This window comes from Macaca mulatta, chromosome 7 (assembly GCF_049350105.2).
Source record: "Macaca mulatta isolate MMU2019108-1 chromosome 7, T2T-MMU8v2.0, whole genome shotgun sequence".
In the NCBI taxonomy this organism is placed as follows: domain Eukaryota; kingdom Metazoa; phylum Chordata; class Mammalia; order Primates; family Cercopithecidae; genus Macaca; species Macaca mulatta.
The window spans coordinates 27,529,098-27,544,041 of record NC_133412.1 but is presented as its reverse complement, the minus strand read 5'-3'; the positions used below and the strand labels follow the sequence as shown (position 1 = coordinate 27,544,041).

At 42.5% G+C, this 14,944-nt stretch overlaps 1 protein-coding gene across 1 annotated transcript in view; it reads right to left on the bottom strand.

Annotated features, from left to right (window-relative positions):
- Window positions 1–14,944, bottom strand: part of SLC27A2 (solute carrier family 27 member 2) — a 53,478-nt gene that overhangs the window by 22,882 nt on the left and 15,652 nt on the right. Inside the window, exons 3-4 of the mRNA XM_001114121.5 lie at window positions 10,436–10,594; window positions 7,394–7,518 (exon numbers count right to left, since the gene is read on the bottom strand). Of these exons, the coding sequence (XP_001114121.3) occupies window positions 7,394–7,518; window positions 10,436–10,594 (284 nt within the window). The remainder of the gene's footprint in view (window positions 1–7,393; window positions 7,519–10,435; window positions 10,595–14,944) is intronic.

Sequence of the window (14,944 nt, the reverse complement as noted above, 5' to 3'; positions counted from 1 at the left end):
GTATTAGGTGAGTCTCCTGAAGGCAGCAGTTGGTTGGTGAGTTCTTAGCCATTCTGCAGTTCTGTATCTTTTAAGTGCGGCAATTAGGCCATTTACATTCAATGTTAGTATTGAAATGTGAGGTACTGTTCCTTTCATCGTGCTCTTTGTTGCCTGTGAATTTTTGTTTTTTTGTTTTTTGTTTGCTTTTTAACTTGTATTTTTGTTTTATAGGTCTTGTGTGATTTATGCTTTAAAGAGGTTGTGTTATGATGTGTTTCCAGGATGCGTTTCAAGATTTAGAGCTCCTTTTAGCAGTTCTTGTAGTGGTGGCTTGGTAATGGCGAATTCTCTCAGCATTTGTTTGTCTGAAAACGACTGTATCTTTCCTTCATATATGATGCTTAGTTTCGCTGGATACAAAATTCTTGGCTGACACTTGTTTTGTCTGAGGTGGCTGAAGATAGGGCCTCAAACCCTTCTAGCTTGTAGGGTTTCTGCTGATAATCTGCTGTTAATCTAATAGGTTTTCCTTTATAGGTTATCTGGTGCTTCTATCTCACAGCTCTTAAGATTCTTTCCTTGGTCTTAACATTGGATAACCTGATGACAATGTGCCTCGGCAAAGATCTTTTTGTGATGAATTTCCCAGGTGTTCTTTGTGCTTCTTGTATTTGCATGTCTAGGTCTAGCAAGACTGGAAAGTTTTCCTCAATTATTCATCCAAATATGTTTTCCAAGTGTTTAGAATTGTCTTCTTCCTCAGGAACATCAAGTATTCTTAGGTTTGGTCATTTAATCCCAGACTTCTTGGAGGCTTTGTTGATATTTCCTTATTATTTTTTCTTTATCTCTATTGGGTTAATTCAAAGACCTTGTCTTCCAGCTCTGAATTTCTTTCTTCTACTTGTTCAATTCTATTGCCGAGACTTTCCAGAGCATTTTGCATTTCTAAAAGTGTGTCCAAAGTTTCCTGAATTTTTGCTTCTTGTTTTCTTTAAGCTATCTATTTCCTTGAATATTTCTCCCTTCACTCTTATAAAATTTTTTGGATTTCCTTGCAATGGGCTTCGTATTTCTTTGGTTCCTCCCTGATTAGCTTAATAACTAACCTCCTGAATTTTTTTTCAGGCAAATCAGGGATTTCTTCTTGGTTTGGATTCATCGCTGGTGAACTAGTGTGATGTTTTGGGGATGCTGACGAGCATTGGTTTGTCATATTACCAGGGCTGGTTTTCTGATTCCTTCTCATTTGGGTAGGCTCCGTCAGATGGAAGGTCTAGGGCTAAAGGGTGTTGTTCAGAATTTTGTCCCATGGGGTATTCCTTTGATATAGTACTTTCCCCCTTTTCCTATTGATGTGGTTCCTGTGAGCTAAACTGCAGTGATTGTTGTCTCTCTTCTGGGTCTAGCCACCCAGCAAGTCTACTCGGCTTCAGGCTGGTACTGGGGGTTATCTGCACAGAGTCCTGTGATGCGAACTATCTATGGGTCTCTCAGCCATGGATACCAGCACCTGTTCCAGTGGAGGTGGCAGAGGATGCAATGACTCCATCAGGGTCCTTAGCTTTGGTGGTTTAATGCCCTGTTTTGTGCTGGTTGGTCTCCTGCCAGGAGGTGGTACTTTCCAGAAAGCATCAGCTGCAGTAGTGTGGAGAGGCACTGGCAGTGGGCAGGGCCCTATTATCCCTAAGACTATATGTTCTTTGTCCTCTGCTACCAAGGTGGATAGGGAAGGACCATCAGGTAGGGGCAGGGCTAGGCCTGTCTGAGCTCAGACTCTCCTTGGGCCAGTCTTGCTGTGGCTGCTGTGGGGGATGGGGCGAGGTTCCCAGGTCACTGGAGTTGTGTACCTAAGAGGATTATGGCTGTCTCTGCTGAGTCATGCAGGTTGTCAGGGAAGTGGGGGAAAACTGGCAGTCACAGGCCTCATCCAGCTTCCAGGCAACCTGAAGGGCTGGTCTTACTCCCACCGTGCCCCCACAACAGCCCCGAGTCTGTCTCCAGGTGGAGGGCGAGTCAGGCTTGAAAACTTGCCCAAGGCTTTCTGCCTCCCAGCTGTTAAAGAAAAGGCTTTAGTTTTTCCCCACCTGTGGGGTCTGCAAGCCAGATTCGTGCCCTCCCTGGAGTTCTGGCCAGGAGTTTCTTCTTGCCCCATTCAAATTGTCATAAAGTTCAGCTAGAGAATTCCTTCTCCCTGTGGAGTTTTACCCCCTGCTCCTCTGTCCACCCTCCTGATGGATCCCTGTGGTGCCAGGCAGGAATGGGCTGCTAGGGGACCTAGCGAGCTCCCAGGGCCTTTCTACAGCTTCCTCTACCTCTGTATTTTGCTCGGTTTGGCTCTTAACTCAGCTCCAGGTAAAGTTGGGAACTTCTTCTGCAAACAGACCTTCAGCTTCTCCAGTGTGTGTTCGGGAGATGAGGGTCTCCCTTTTCCACTTCCACAGTTGGGGCGATCATAGTATTTGGGGTGTCTCCCAGGTCCTCTAGGAGCAGTCCACTTCTTTCAGAGGGTCTGTGGGTCCTCTCAGGATTGCTGGTTAGTTCTTGCAGTCAATCTGGAGCTAAAATTCACAATGCGAGCCTCCGCATGCTGCTCTGTCTGGAGCCACAATCTAGTCCTGCCTCGCCTTCGCCTTGATCCCCTGTCCTCTGTATTTTACTTCTTACACGGATTTTCAAATAACCCCCCTGTTTTAAGCCTGACACTTCATCCCACCTTCAGCTGTATTCAGCACCTGCAATTTCTCAGCTTTCAGGAAGGCAACAACCTTCTTGTTGGGACTTGCCTCTTAAGTTTCATCCTTCTCAGCCTATTATGTCAGTCACTGTTATCTTTTAGCTTCCTATACTATGTAGTTCATGGTTGCAATGTCTCTTAGTTTCTGAGATGATGGTGTTTGTGTGTGTTTTTCTCATCTCCTTGTTTTGGGGTGAAAGGGCAGAAGCTCTTTATCACCTTAGGAAAACTCTGGAGTCCCTGTTCTTAATAATTAATATGTTACACTTCTGCCTGGACAAGTTTCCACCTGTTTGCTTTACACAAGAGGCCCTTCGTCCTTCTGTGTATTCTCCCACCATAGCCAAAAGGACTGTCTAAAAATGCCATCTCCCACATCACTCTTCCATGTAGGGCCCTTTAGTCACGGCTTGTCATGTTCACATTTGAGTCTCAGCAGAGTGAAGCCCTTGCCACCTGACCCAGCCCTTCAGCTTCACCTCCTGCCAGACTGCTTGCAGTCCCTAGTATGCTGGGTCCTTCATCTCACTGCTCATGTGATTTTCCTGCTGGCCAGAACCCCTTCTTCTCTTGCCTGCCTGCAGAACTTCTCTGTATTCTTCAAAGCCCACTTTCCCTGGCGAACCTTCCTGATTCTGCTCCCCTTCCCTCTTTCTTTTGGCCTCCCTCTGTCTTGGGCCCCAGTCATACTGGCCACCCTCCACTCTGTGCTGCAACACATCCATCCATTCTCTTTTTTGAACAGAATGAAGCTGATGCAGAGACAGAAATTTTACGCTAGAAGGGACCACAGAGGTTATCTAATTTTGGGGGGATGCAGACAACACTAGAGGTAAGTTGAGTCTATTCAGCTTTTTCAGGGTTCTGGTCAATATTATTTCTCCTTTGAAATATCATGCTTCTATGTGTGGCTGCTGGAACTCTTTTTTGGTTCCCTTTCTGTCTTCCTCCTCCCACACTCCAGCAGGTGGCCTAAAGCCTCACTGAGACCCCTTGCTGTAGCTTCAGTCTGTAATTGGAGGAAAGAAATACCGAGCTTTAGCAATATCATGTTCCAGTAAATAACTTTCCCTAGATGACATGGTTTTTAGGCAACTACGCAAACCGAATGGGAGGTGACAACCATACACTGCAAGAAATGAATCAGAATGGCCTTTCATTACAAACAGGCGCTCTGAAAGGAAAGGCCCAAAAACAATGCGGGAAGATGGCAAAATAAATAGAAAATATTCACTGTAATATTTTAAAAATCACTTAGGTCAACAGCTTTGCTATCTAATCCCCTACTCAACCTCAGATGAGAGTGATTAAGTAGAATGTTTTCCCTTATTTCTTTCTTTGTGTAAGTGGGCAGAATTTTCATTGATTCATTCAACAAATATGTATGGGATGCCTATTATGAGCGACACACTGTTAGGCATGGAAAATGATAATGATAATAATGGCAACATGTGTTGAGCATTTACTAAGTTCCAGCTGCTACGTGGTTTACGTATATCATCTCATGTTGTCTTTGTAGACCTCATGTGAGGTAGGTACTATTATCTCCTTGTCGGCTGATGGGAAGCTGAGATTTAGAGAGGTTAACTATCCTGCTCCAATGGTAGAGTCAGGATTCAGGCTGACTAACTCCAGAGTACTTGCTCTCAGCACTACTTTAAGTATCTGGAGCCAAATCTGAACCACTGAGTGTGGCTAGGAACATTCTCCATAGCCCCCTGCTCTACCAGAGAAGCTACTGAATATGGCTGAGAAGAGGGCAGAGAAGCACAGTGGCTTCCACCTCCCAGCACTGGCCCCAGATCCTCCTGATGAGCTGGGCCATGTATGTGTGTGGATGGGTGTCATTGGTTTAGCTGCTCTGCTAAGGCAGAGGTTGCAAACCTCCCTGGCATCCAGTGCTTGGGAGTCGTTGGTGGGGTTAGTCCCTCCAGACACAGCGTATTCTAGGCAGCTCTAAGGGTGAGGAAGTTCCCGATTACATTGATCTAGGTCCTTCCCCCATTCATTCTAGTTTTTATCCCATTCTTTTTTATTTTTATTTTTTGCAAAGTCTTTTTGATATAATCTTTCCCATACCCCACAGAATCTGGACTTCCTACTTCCTATGATGACCCATGATTAAATTTTTTAAAAAAATTTTGCATAGATCTCCTGCTTGTCTAATGACCTATGATTGTTTCCTTTCTGTTTTCTTTTCCTTTTTTTTTTTTTTTTTTTTTTGAGATAGGGTCTTGTTCTGTCACCCAGGCTGGAGTGCAGTGGCACAATCTTGGCTCACGGCAACATCTGCCTCCCGCTTCAAGCGACTCTCTTGCTTCAGCCTCCCGAGCAGTTGGGATTACAGGCGCGTGCCAACAAACCCCGCTAATTTTTGTATTTTTAGTAGAGACTGGGTTTCTCCATGTTGGCCAGGCTGGTCTTTAACTCCTGACCTTGAATGATCTGCCCGCCTCGGCCTCCCAAAGTGTTGGGATTAGAGGCGTGAGCCATCGTGCCTGGACTGATGACCTGTGATCAAAAAAAAATCTTTAACTGAAGTTTTTTTTTTTTTTTTTTTGTTGAGATAACTTTGATCTTTTATTATACTTTCTATAAGTATTTTCCAGACAAACAGAACTCAGGGGTGGGGAAGCACTGGCAAATAGGAAGTCCAGGGGTCATTCAAGATTATGCATTAAATCATAGTATATTTTGAAGTCATAAAACCCCAATCAAATTGTCTTTGTTTTCCAGTATTCGAGACAACAGTAAGAGAAAAACTGGGAGAGTGCATGCATGTGTGTGTGTATGTGTGCATGTGTGTATGTGGATATGTGTAAGCCTTAAGACAGCTACACACAAACATACTTATTTTCCTCCAGTTGAAAGGAAGCTCCCGTTAGAATGTATAGAAACAACACACACTCCCCAGGAGATTTCTAACTGACAAGGGAGTGTCTTTAAGGTAGAGAAGAAAAGCCCAGCAGAAGGGCCCCATATGGATTTCTGGATGTTAATGGAGAGACATGCTATCTTGAGGGCCACGTGGAATATTAATGAGAAAAAAATTCAATAATGACATTAACAGAAACTGCTGCGGAAAACGCCCTAACCCAACTCACTGCTAATGATGATCCTCAAGAATCTATTGAATATGCCAAAAAATCAGAATAATATGTGCTAAGCCCAAACATTTTGGGGGAAACATTTTAGCTCCCTCAACTCAACTATATGTTTTTCAGGGTCAAGGATTTAAGAGGTTCGGTCCGCAAAATCTGTTGATGCCTATGATGTGTCATTTACAGATCTCGGTGCTGTGGATCTGGTAGTGGACAGAGCCCCTGCTCATATGCAACTTTCATTTAATTGGGCGGGGGGGCCAGACAATAATCGCATAAACCTTTAGTATGTCAGGAGTGACAGGTGCCATGAAATGCAGTGACAAGCTGGACAGTGAGGGGCAGGTGATATGTTTGATTATTAGCAGGAGAGGCCTCTCTCCTAATGAGGTAACATCTGGGCAGATACTGAGTAAAGCGAGGTGAGAGAGACCTGGGGGAAGAGCATCCGACACTTCTTTCTGCGTCACATAGCGGCTGGTATGTAAGGTGAGCACGACAGGTGTTTATCAATAGCAATTTATCAACTTAGTGATCCTTTGAGGTTAAGTTGACTGAGTAGATTAAAGGAACTAGAATCTGGTGAAACGGATTAGAATCTGGCAAGTTTACTGCATTGTCTTGCCCAGTGGTTCTCAACTAGGGTAGCATTTGCCTGCCAAGGGATATTTGGCAGTATCTGGAGACATTTTGATGATCACAACCTGGGCAGGTGGGGAGGTTACTACTGGCATCTCGTGGGCAAAGTTCAAAGGGTGCTAAACACTCTACAATGCACGGAATAAGTCCATGCAGCAAAGAATTAAAAGCCCAAAGTGTCAGCAGTGCCACTGTTGATAAATCCTATCTGATACCAGATCTGTGATGAGAGTTGAGGGACTGGGCAGGAGGAGCTCTTGAGAACAACCCCATCGAGAGCTGAACATCTGCAAACCAGGCAGATCCAAGGCCGTTGGAGATGCCCTGGGGCCTCTGTTCCCAGCTTGGTGACAGACTTGGCTGGTTGGTTTCAAAGTCACGCAGGGATTTATTTATTAAACAATATTAAGTAAAAGTTTCCTGTATGGTTTTGGTATAACAGAAAACAAGGAGACAAGATGTGGTTCCAGCTATCAAAGATATTATAGCCAAGGAAGGATGGGAGGCATGAACGCAAACTCCTGCAATGTGACAAGGGCCACAGAGGGTAGAAATAAAATGACGTAGGGGAGAAGAGTAATGACTTTTGTTGGAGTGACCCAAATAGGTTTAATGTATGAGGTATCATTTGAACTGGGCTTTGACAATGGCTTTTAGTAAGCAGAGAGGGAAATGCATGATATGCTAGGTGGGGGGTAAGATGTGAAAACAAGTAAAAAGTCAGGAAATAATAATCATCATCATGATAATATGAACTCCCACCTAATAAGTCCCCTCTATATGGTAGGTATAGTGCCAAGTACTTTATCCTGATAATTGTATACTAAACTCAAAACTGATATATGCAAATCAGCTAAAGCCTAGCACAACCCAAAGTGACTTGAATTTCCATCTTACCCATTTCAAAATGATAGTACAACCAGGGTAGTGTTACCTGTGGTGTGTTGCATAAATACCGAAGCAGTTCACCGATATACTGAATGACAGTGACGTTGTATTTTCTGCAGTCATCCCAAAACTGGCTGGCTGAAAATTTAGTCCGCAAGGCAAGAGTAGCACCTACAGAGAAAGCATAGAAAGTGTCAAGAAAGAGGCCGGGCGTGGTGGCTCAAGCCTGTAATCCCAGCACTTTGGGAGGCCGAGGCGGGCGGATCACAAGGTCAGGAGATCGAGACCATCCTGGCTAACACGGTGAAACCCCTCTCTTCTAAAAATACAAAAAAATTAGCCAAGCATGGTGGCGGGCGCCTGTAATCCCAGCTACTCGGGAGGCTGAGGCAGGAGAATGGTGTGAACCCGGGGGGCGGAGCTTGCAGTGAGCCGAGATTGTGCCACCGCACTCCAGCCTGGGGCACAGAGCAAGACTCCGTCTCAAAAAAAAACAAACAAACAAAACGAAAGTGTGAAGAAAGAAATGGTAGAAAAAATTCTCCCAATTATATTTAATTTGTGAACTTTGAAAGACAGAAATTTAAAAGTAAATTATATTTGCAAACAAGTATTGAGTACCTTATATTCAATGCAAAAAATTAGTAAGACATGGTTTTGTTTGATAGGGGCTTCCAATCTATGGAGGAGAAGACTTATACAAAGGTCATTTTAATAAAAGTCAGCTTGCAGTAAGAGATTCAAATGAGGTCCTAAGAGGGAGGGAGGGGAGAGGGGAGAGATTTCATGCAAAACATATATATATATATATATAAATAAATATAAATATTTCATGCTATATAAATATATATAGAGAGTGAGACTGTCTCAAAAATACACATATACACACACATACGTGTGTGTGTGTGTGTGTGTGTGTGTGTGTATTTGAGACAGAGTCTCGTTCTATTTTTTTTTTTCTTTTTTTGAGACTGAGTCTCGCTCTGTCACCCAGGCTGGAGTGCAGTGGTGCCATCTTGACTCACTGCAACATCCGCCTCCTGGGTTCAAGTGATTCTCTTGCCTCAGCCTCCTGAGTAGGTGAGATTACAGCTGTGTGCCACCACGCCTGGCAAATTTTTTGTATTTTTAGTAGAGATGGGGTTTCCCTGTGTTAGCCAGATGGTCTCAATCTCCTGACCTTGTGATCTGTCCCCCTCGGCCTCCCAAAGTGCTGGGATTACAGGCGTGAGCCACTGCACCTGGCCCGAGTCTCGCTCTGTTGCCCCGGCTGGAGTGCAGTGGTGCAATCTTGGCTCACTGCAACCTCCGCCTTGTGGGTTCTTGTGCCTCAGTCTCTAAGTAGCTGGGATTATAGGCGGGCACCATCATGCCTGGCTAATTTTTGTATTTTTTAAGAAGTGATGGGGTTTTGCCATGTTGACCAGGCTGGTCTCAAACTCCTGACCTCAAGTGATTCGCCTGCCTCAACCTCCCAAAGTGCTGGGATTACGGGCAGGAGCCACTGTGCCTGGCTCGTTCATGCAATATTTTAAATAATTTTGTGCATAAAATAAAGTTTGTGTTAAGTACTTATCTGTAGTATTTTCCACTTGTGGTGTCCTGGTGCTCAAAAAGTTTCAGATTTTGGAGCATTTTGGATTTCAAATTTTTGGAGTGTGTGTGTGTGTGTGTGTGTGTGTGTGTGTGTGTTTGAGCTGCTATAACAATATAGTACAGACTGGGTGGCTTAAACAACATATATCTCTTGCAGTTCTGGAGGCTGGGAAGTCCCTATCAAGGTGTTGGCAGATCGGGTGTCTGGTGAGGGCATTTTTCCTGGTTTGGGGACGGTCATCATCTCCCTGTGTCCTTACATGGAGGAGAACGGAGTCAGGAAAGAAGCTCTCTCCTGTCTCTTCTGATAAGGGCACTACCTTTCATGAAGGTGCTTCTCTCATGACCCAATTACCTCCCAAAGACCCTACCAGCTAATACCATCACATTGGGGGTTAGGATTTCAACACATACACTTTTGGGGGACACAAATATCCATCCATGACATGCATGCATATACACACACATATATGTGTGTGTATATACATATGTGTATATATTTTTATATATACATATATGATTATTTAAAATGAAATGCCACATGGGAGAAAAGGTTGCTTTTTAGTTCAGTCAGAAAGTTACAGATAGCTTCCTGGAAGAGGTGGCTATTGAACTTTGCAGTAATGTATACAAGTGACATAAATCCTCCTGGAAGGAGAGAGGATGGCAACTCCAATTTGAATAGTAAAGTCTGAGAAGGAAAGAGAAGAGATGGCAAGCCAAGCCAAGTATTCTGATGGAGTTGCCATCTTCTCTCCTTCTAGTAGAGCTGAAAAGCTGTGGAAACAGGGGAGGCTGCAGAAGAGTGCACACAACTGAAGAAGTTTAAATCAGATGCTGATGGAGATCAACATGTAAGTTTCTAAAGATGGAAATGACATGACATAGAATCTAAGATTCAAGTGTCATAACCTAGATACAGATAATTTTTTATTTTAATTTTTATTTTATTTTTCACAGTTGAGGTCTCACTCTGTCAACCAGCTTGGAGTGCAGTGGTGCAATCACAGCTCACTGCAATCTTGAACTCTTGGACTCAAGCAATTCTCTTACTTCAGCCTCCTGGGTAGCTGGGACTACAGACTTGAGCCACCATGCCTGGCTATTTTTTTTTTTTTTTTTTGTAGAGATGAGGTTTGCTCTGTTGCCCAGGCTGGTCTTGAACTCCTGGCCTCAAGCAATCCTCCTGCCTTGGTCTCCCAAAGTGCTGGGAATACAGGTGTGAACCATTGCACCCAGCTCTAAAATATTTTAAAGGAGTTTCTCTCTTGATATACTGAACAATTATAGCATTATATTATTAGATAAGCAGGCATGAAAAAACAGATTATTTTAGATGCTTGCTTGTAATATGAGTCAAATAGCCTTATTGTTAAAGCAAAATTGAAGACTGTTCCAAGCAGACAGCAACATAGCCAAATTTTATATTACTGTTCCTTGTGAGAAAATGTAAATGTGCACTCGCCTCCAACACTTTGTAGGAAAAACTTACCAGCCACAATACATCCATGAAAGCCAATCAATAGTGCAGCACTGTGGTACAAGGGCAGAGTGATATAGATGACATCATCTGCCTTCAATCCGCTTACAAAAGTGAGGCCAGTTCCATACCATATGCGCTGATGAGTGATCATGGCCGCTTTTGGAAGACCTTTGCAAATATACAAGAGAAGGTATGAGTTAACCAAGATTGGGCATTTACAGTGTAGGAGAGAGATCTGGCTTAGGAAGATTAATCATCCTGTATTTTGAGAATTGCACTGGGAAGGGCCATGACCGGTTAGACCAGAAGTTGACAAATTTTTTCTATAAAGGACCAGAGAGTAAATGTTTTAGGCTTTGTGGGTCATACAATCTCTGTTGAAACAACTGAACTCTGCTATTGTGGTCAAAAGCAGCCATACACATACATATAAATGGAGTGTGGCTGTGTTCCAATAAAACTTTATTTATAAAAACAGGTGGGAAGCTGTATTTGGCCCACAAGCAACAGATTGCTAACTCCTGAGTTAGATGGTTAGATGGTAGTAATCTGAAGAGAAACAGAAAACAGAGGAATGAATGTCTATTGAATTTCTGCTCTGTGGCTACCATTTTGCATGAAATTTAAAAAATGTCATTTAATTTCCATAACATGTTTATGTATGACATAAACAGAATTATATTCTCCAATCCACAGATGTGAAGGCTGGGAGTCAGAGAGATTTCTTATGTACTAGAGTTATTTTATACAAACAAAGCAAATATGAACATTTCCTTATATGTTCTTGCCTTTTCCATTAAAAAATATGCACACTCAGCTGGGTGCGATGGCTCACACCTGTAATCCCAGCACTTTGGGAGGCCAAGGTGGATGGATCACAAGGTCAGGAGATCGAGACCATCCTGGCTAACATGGTGAAATCCCGTCTCTACTAAAAATACAAAAAATTAGCCAGGCGTAGATGTGGGCACCTGTAGTCCCAGCTACTTGGGAGGTTGAGGCGGGAGAATGGCGTGAACCTGGGAGGCGGAGGTTGCAGTGAGCTGAGATAGCGCCACTGCACTCCAGCCTGGGCGACAGAGTCAGACTCTGTCTCAAAAAAAAAAAAAAAAAAAAAAAAAAGCACACTCTTTTGCATGTTTTTTGTCTCTGCTGCTTAACACTGTTTATTGGAGATTTGTTCATGTTTGTACATAGAGATTTTTCTTATTCATTTATTTATTCTCTTTCTCAGCTCCTTCAGAAGTCCTTTTATGAGTCTATTATAATTTATTTATACTATTTGCTGTTACAAATGATGCTGCAGTGAAGAACCTCGTCCATATGGCATTTCACATATGAATGACACCATATCTTTTGGATAAATTCACAGAAGTGAGATTGTTGTGTCAAAAGATAAAAGATGGCCAGTCCTGTAATCCCAGCACTTTGGGATGCTGAGGCAGGAGGATCGCTTGAGCCCAGGAGTTCAGCACCAGTCTGGGCAACATAGTGAGACCCCTCCTCAACAAAAAGTAAAACAAATTAGCTGGGCGTGGCAGCATGCATCTGTAGTCCTAGCTACTTGGGTGGGAGGATTGCTTGAGCCCAGGAGGTTGAGGCTACAGTGAGCCCTGATCCTGCCACTGTACTCCAGCCTGGGCAACAGATTGAGTCCCTGTCTCAAAAAAAAAGTCTTTGTAATCTTGATAAATAACTGCCACATTGCCAGTTATAAGGGGTGTCCCCATTCATTCTCCTACCAGCAATACATGAGTATGCCTGTTTCCTCCTAGCCTTGTCAATGTGTGCTCTTAAATGTTGGGAACTTTGCCAGTCAGAAAGGTGAAAAACGGTATCTCCATGTAGTTTTAGTACATTAGACTAAATGCGTTTGCATATTCTTAACCATAATTTATATACGTTTTTGTAAGATTTTCTTCTGTTAAGTGTTTGCTTATATTGTTTCCCATGGAAGAACAGTTCAATTGGGGAGGGCATGAAGTCACTGGGAAGGGGACTAAGAGTTTCAGATCTGAGTGGGTAAGTAGACTTCATGAAGAGGAAGACAGATCTCTGTTGACTCAGATTCTTCAATACTTGATGGTACATTCACCGGATATTGCCCAAATAGCAGCAACTTGTTCCGAGGCAGACAAATATGGTCAGCAACCTACCATTATTGTAAACACAATTCAAAATTCATTTTCTTTGACAATGGGCCAGTTGTTTTGTTTTGTTTTATATATTATTATTAGTATTATTTTTGAGATAGGCTTTCACTCTGTTGCCAGGCTGGAGTGTAGTGGTGTTCAAGGCTCACCACAGCCTCAGGTCAAGTGATCCTCTTGTCTCATCCCCGCAAGTATCTGGGACCACAGGTGTGCACCACCATGCTTGACTAATTTATTTATATTTTTTGTAGAGACGAGGTCTTGCTTTATTGCCCAGACTGATCTTGAACTCTTGGCTTCAAGTGAGCCTCCCATCTTGGCCCCAAAGTGTTGGGATTGTAGATAAGAGCCATCGTGCCTGGCCTCTGAATTTTTAAAAAAAAATGCTCATCTTTGTTGCCTTGAAGTACTTTCAGAACTTTCCTAAATTAAGATTTTGTATCAATGAAGAAATGAGAATATTTGGTAACTATTATATAATTTTGTGCTAACGACTTCCTTTGAGGAACAGGGACATTTGTTCTCCAACTGTTTAAATGAATTCTTTTAATTAATGTTTACAAGAGTAACTTGGCATTTTTTTTTTTCTACAGAGAGTGCCTTGCTCTGTCACCCAGCATGGGGTGCAGTGGCACGTCACTGTAACCTCAGACTCCTGGGCTCAAGTGATCCTCCCACCTCAGTCTCCCAAGTAGCTAGGACTACAAGGTGTACCACTATGCCAGCTAATTTTTTACTGTTTTTGTAAAGATGGGGTCTCGCTATGTTGCCCAGTCTGGTCTCAAACTTCTGGGCTCAAGTGAACCTCCTGCCTTAGCCTCCCAAAGTTCTGAGATTATAGATGTGAGCCACTGTGCTTGGCCTAGCAAATATTTGATTCAGAGAAAATGAAAAAAGTAAAATAAACACCCATTCAATTGTCTTCCAATTAAATATAAATTCTGACTTAAGAGATTAAATCAGAGAATGCTCATTCTCCTTTTTCTCCCTAAAAGGGATTTTCTATTTGACTGTGAAAACAGCATTATAACAAAGTTTCATACTTGTTTACACAGTACTAAGACTGGATTTCCCCCTCACTAACCAAGGGTTCAATCCTTTCCCAAATAAACATTTACAATTTGATTTTACCATTCTATTAAGAAATGATGATAAAAGTCCCATATGTTAAGGGAATGTCTGTGTGCAGCAGAGCAATTGGTTAATTGTGCCAGCTCACCTTTCTGTTGGCCTGGCAATAAAAATAAAAAAATAAAAAAATGAGAGGCATTATGTTTTGGGCACCAGCTTTAATATATCAATTCTGGCTTCTTCTCATTTACTGAAATACTTAGCAAAAGTGACCGTATGAAGTGAGGCCAACAATCAGGTTAAACTCAGGTCCAGGAACTGTGAGCTCAGGTGGGTGCTGAGGGCCTGTCGAGGCGAAGGAGACAGTTCCTATCAGCTGTAGCTGAGATAAAAGGCTCAAAGGACATTTTAGCCTGGTCTGTTGATTATTTAACAAGGAGAAGACATGTATTACCTGCTTACATTAAATTAAAATTTTAATCAACAGAGGTAAAAGACTCACAGATTCAATTTTCCAATATTGATAATAGTAATTGGCATGCTGGGGCTGGCTTCCTGTCCTTCTTTTAAATATACCCCTCAGGCTTCATATTATTACATTTTGGTCTTCCTGGCCTATAGTAGGCAGACACTAAATATCTATCACATGAATAAACAAGAAGGTACTAGGGATAGAGCTGTAAATTGTATGAGCTGTGGAATCAGCCTCCAAGGTGAATCCTGACAGTTCTAATGCTTATCTTGGGAAGTTCTTAACCTCTCTAAGCATCATTTTCTGAATCTCTAAAATGGAAGTAAAAATAGTACCCATGTCAAGAGTGGGGGCAGAATCTTATCAACAAATGTTGTAAAGCCCCTTGAAGAATGCCTAGTACACATACTACCCTTAATATTGCTTCTTCCATATAGCAGTGCTCCCATGACATTGTTAATTGGCAGTGTTTCTTCTTAGTGGCTCCTAATGGTGCAGCTTACAGTTGAAGGCATCCTAGATTTGATGAAATACAGTATTTTAGGCCTTATGCTATAGCCACCCCACATCCACAGCACCAAACAGCTCCAAATCAGTGTTGCATGGGAAGATAATGGTTAAAACATTTATATAAACAGAACCCCCAATTGTTCACTGGTCTTCTCCTGTGTTCCATTTATAATCAATTATAAAGTCTATGTGGACTCCGGACATAATATAATCAAAACACAACAAGCATGAAAAACAATTCCAACTACCCATTCAGTGTCAAATCTCATTCATCATCATAACTCCTTCTGTAGTTCTTGGTTAACCTCTTTA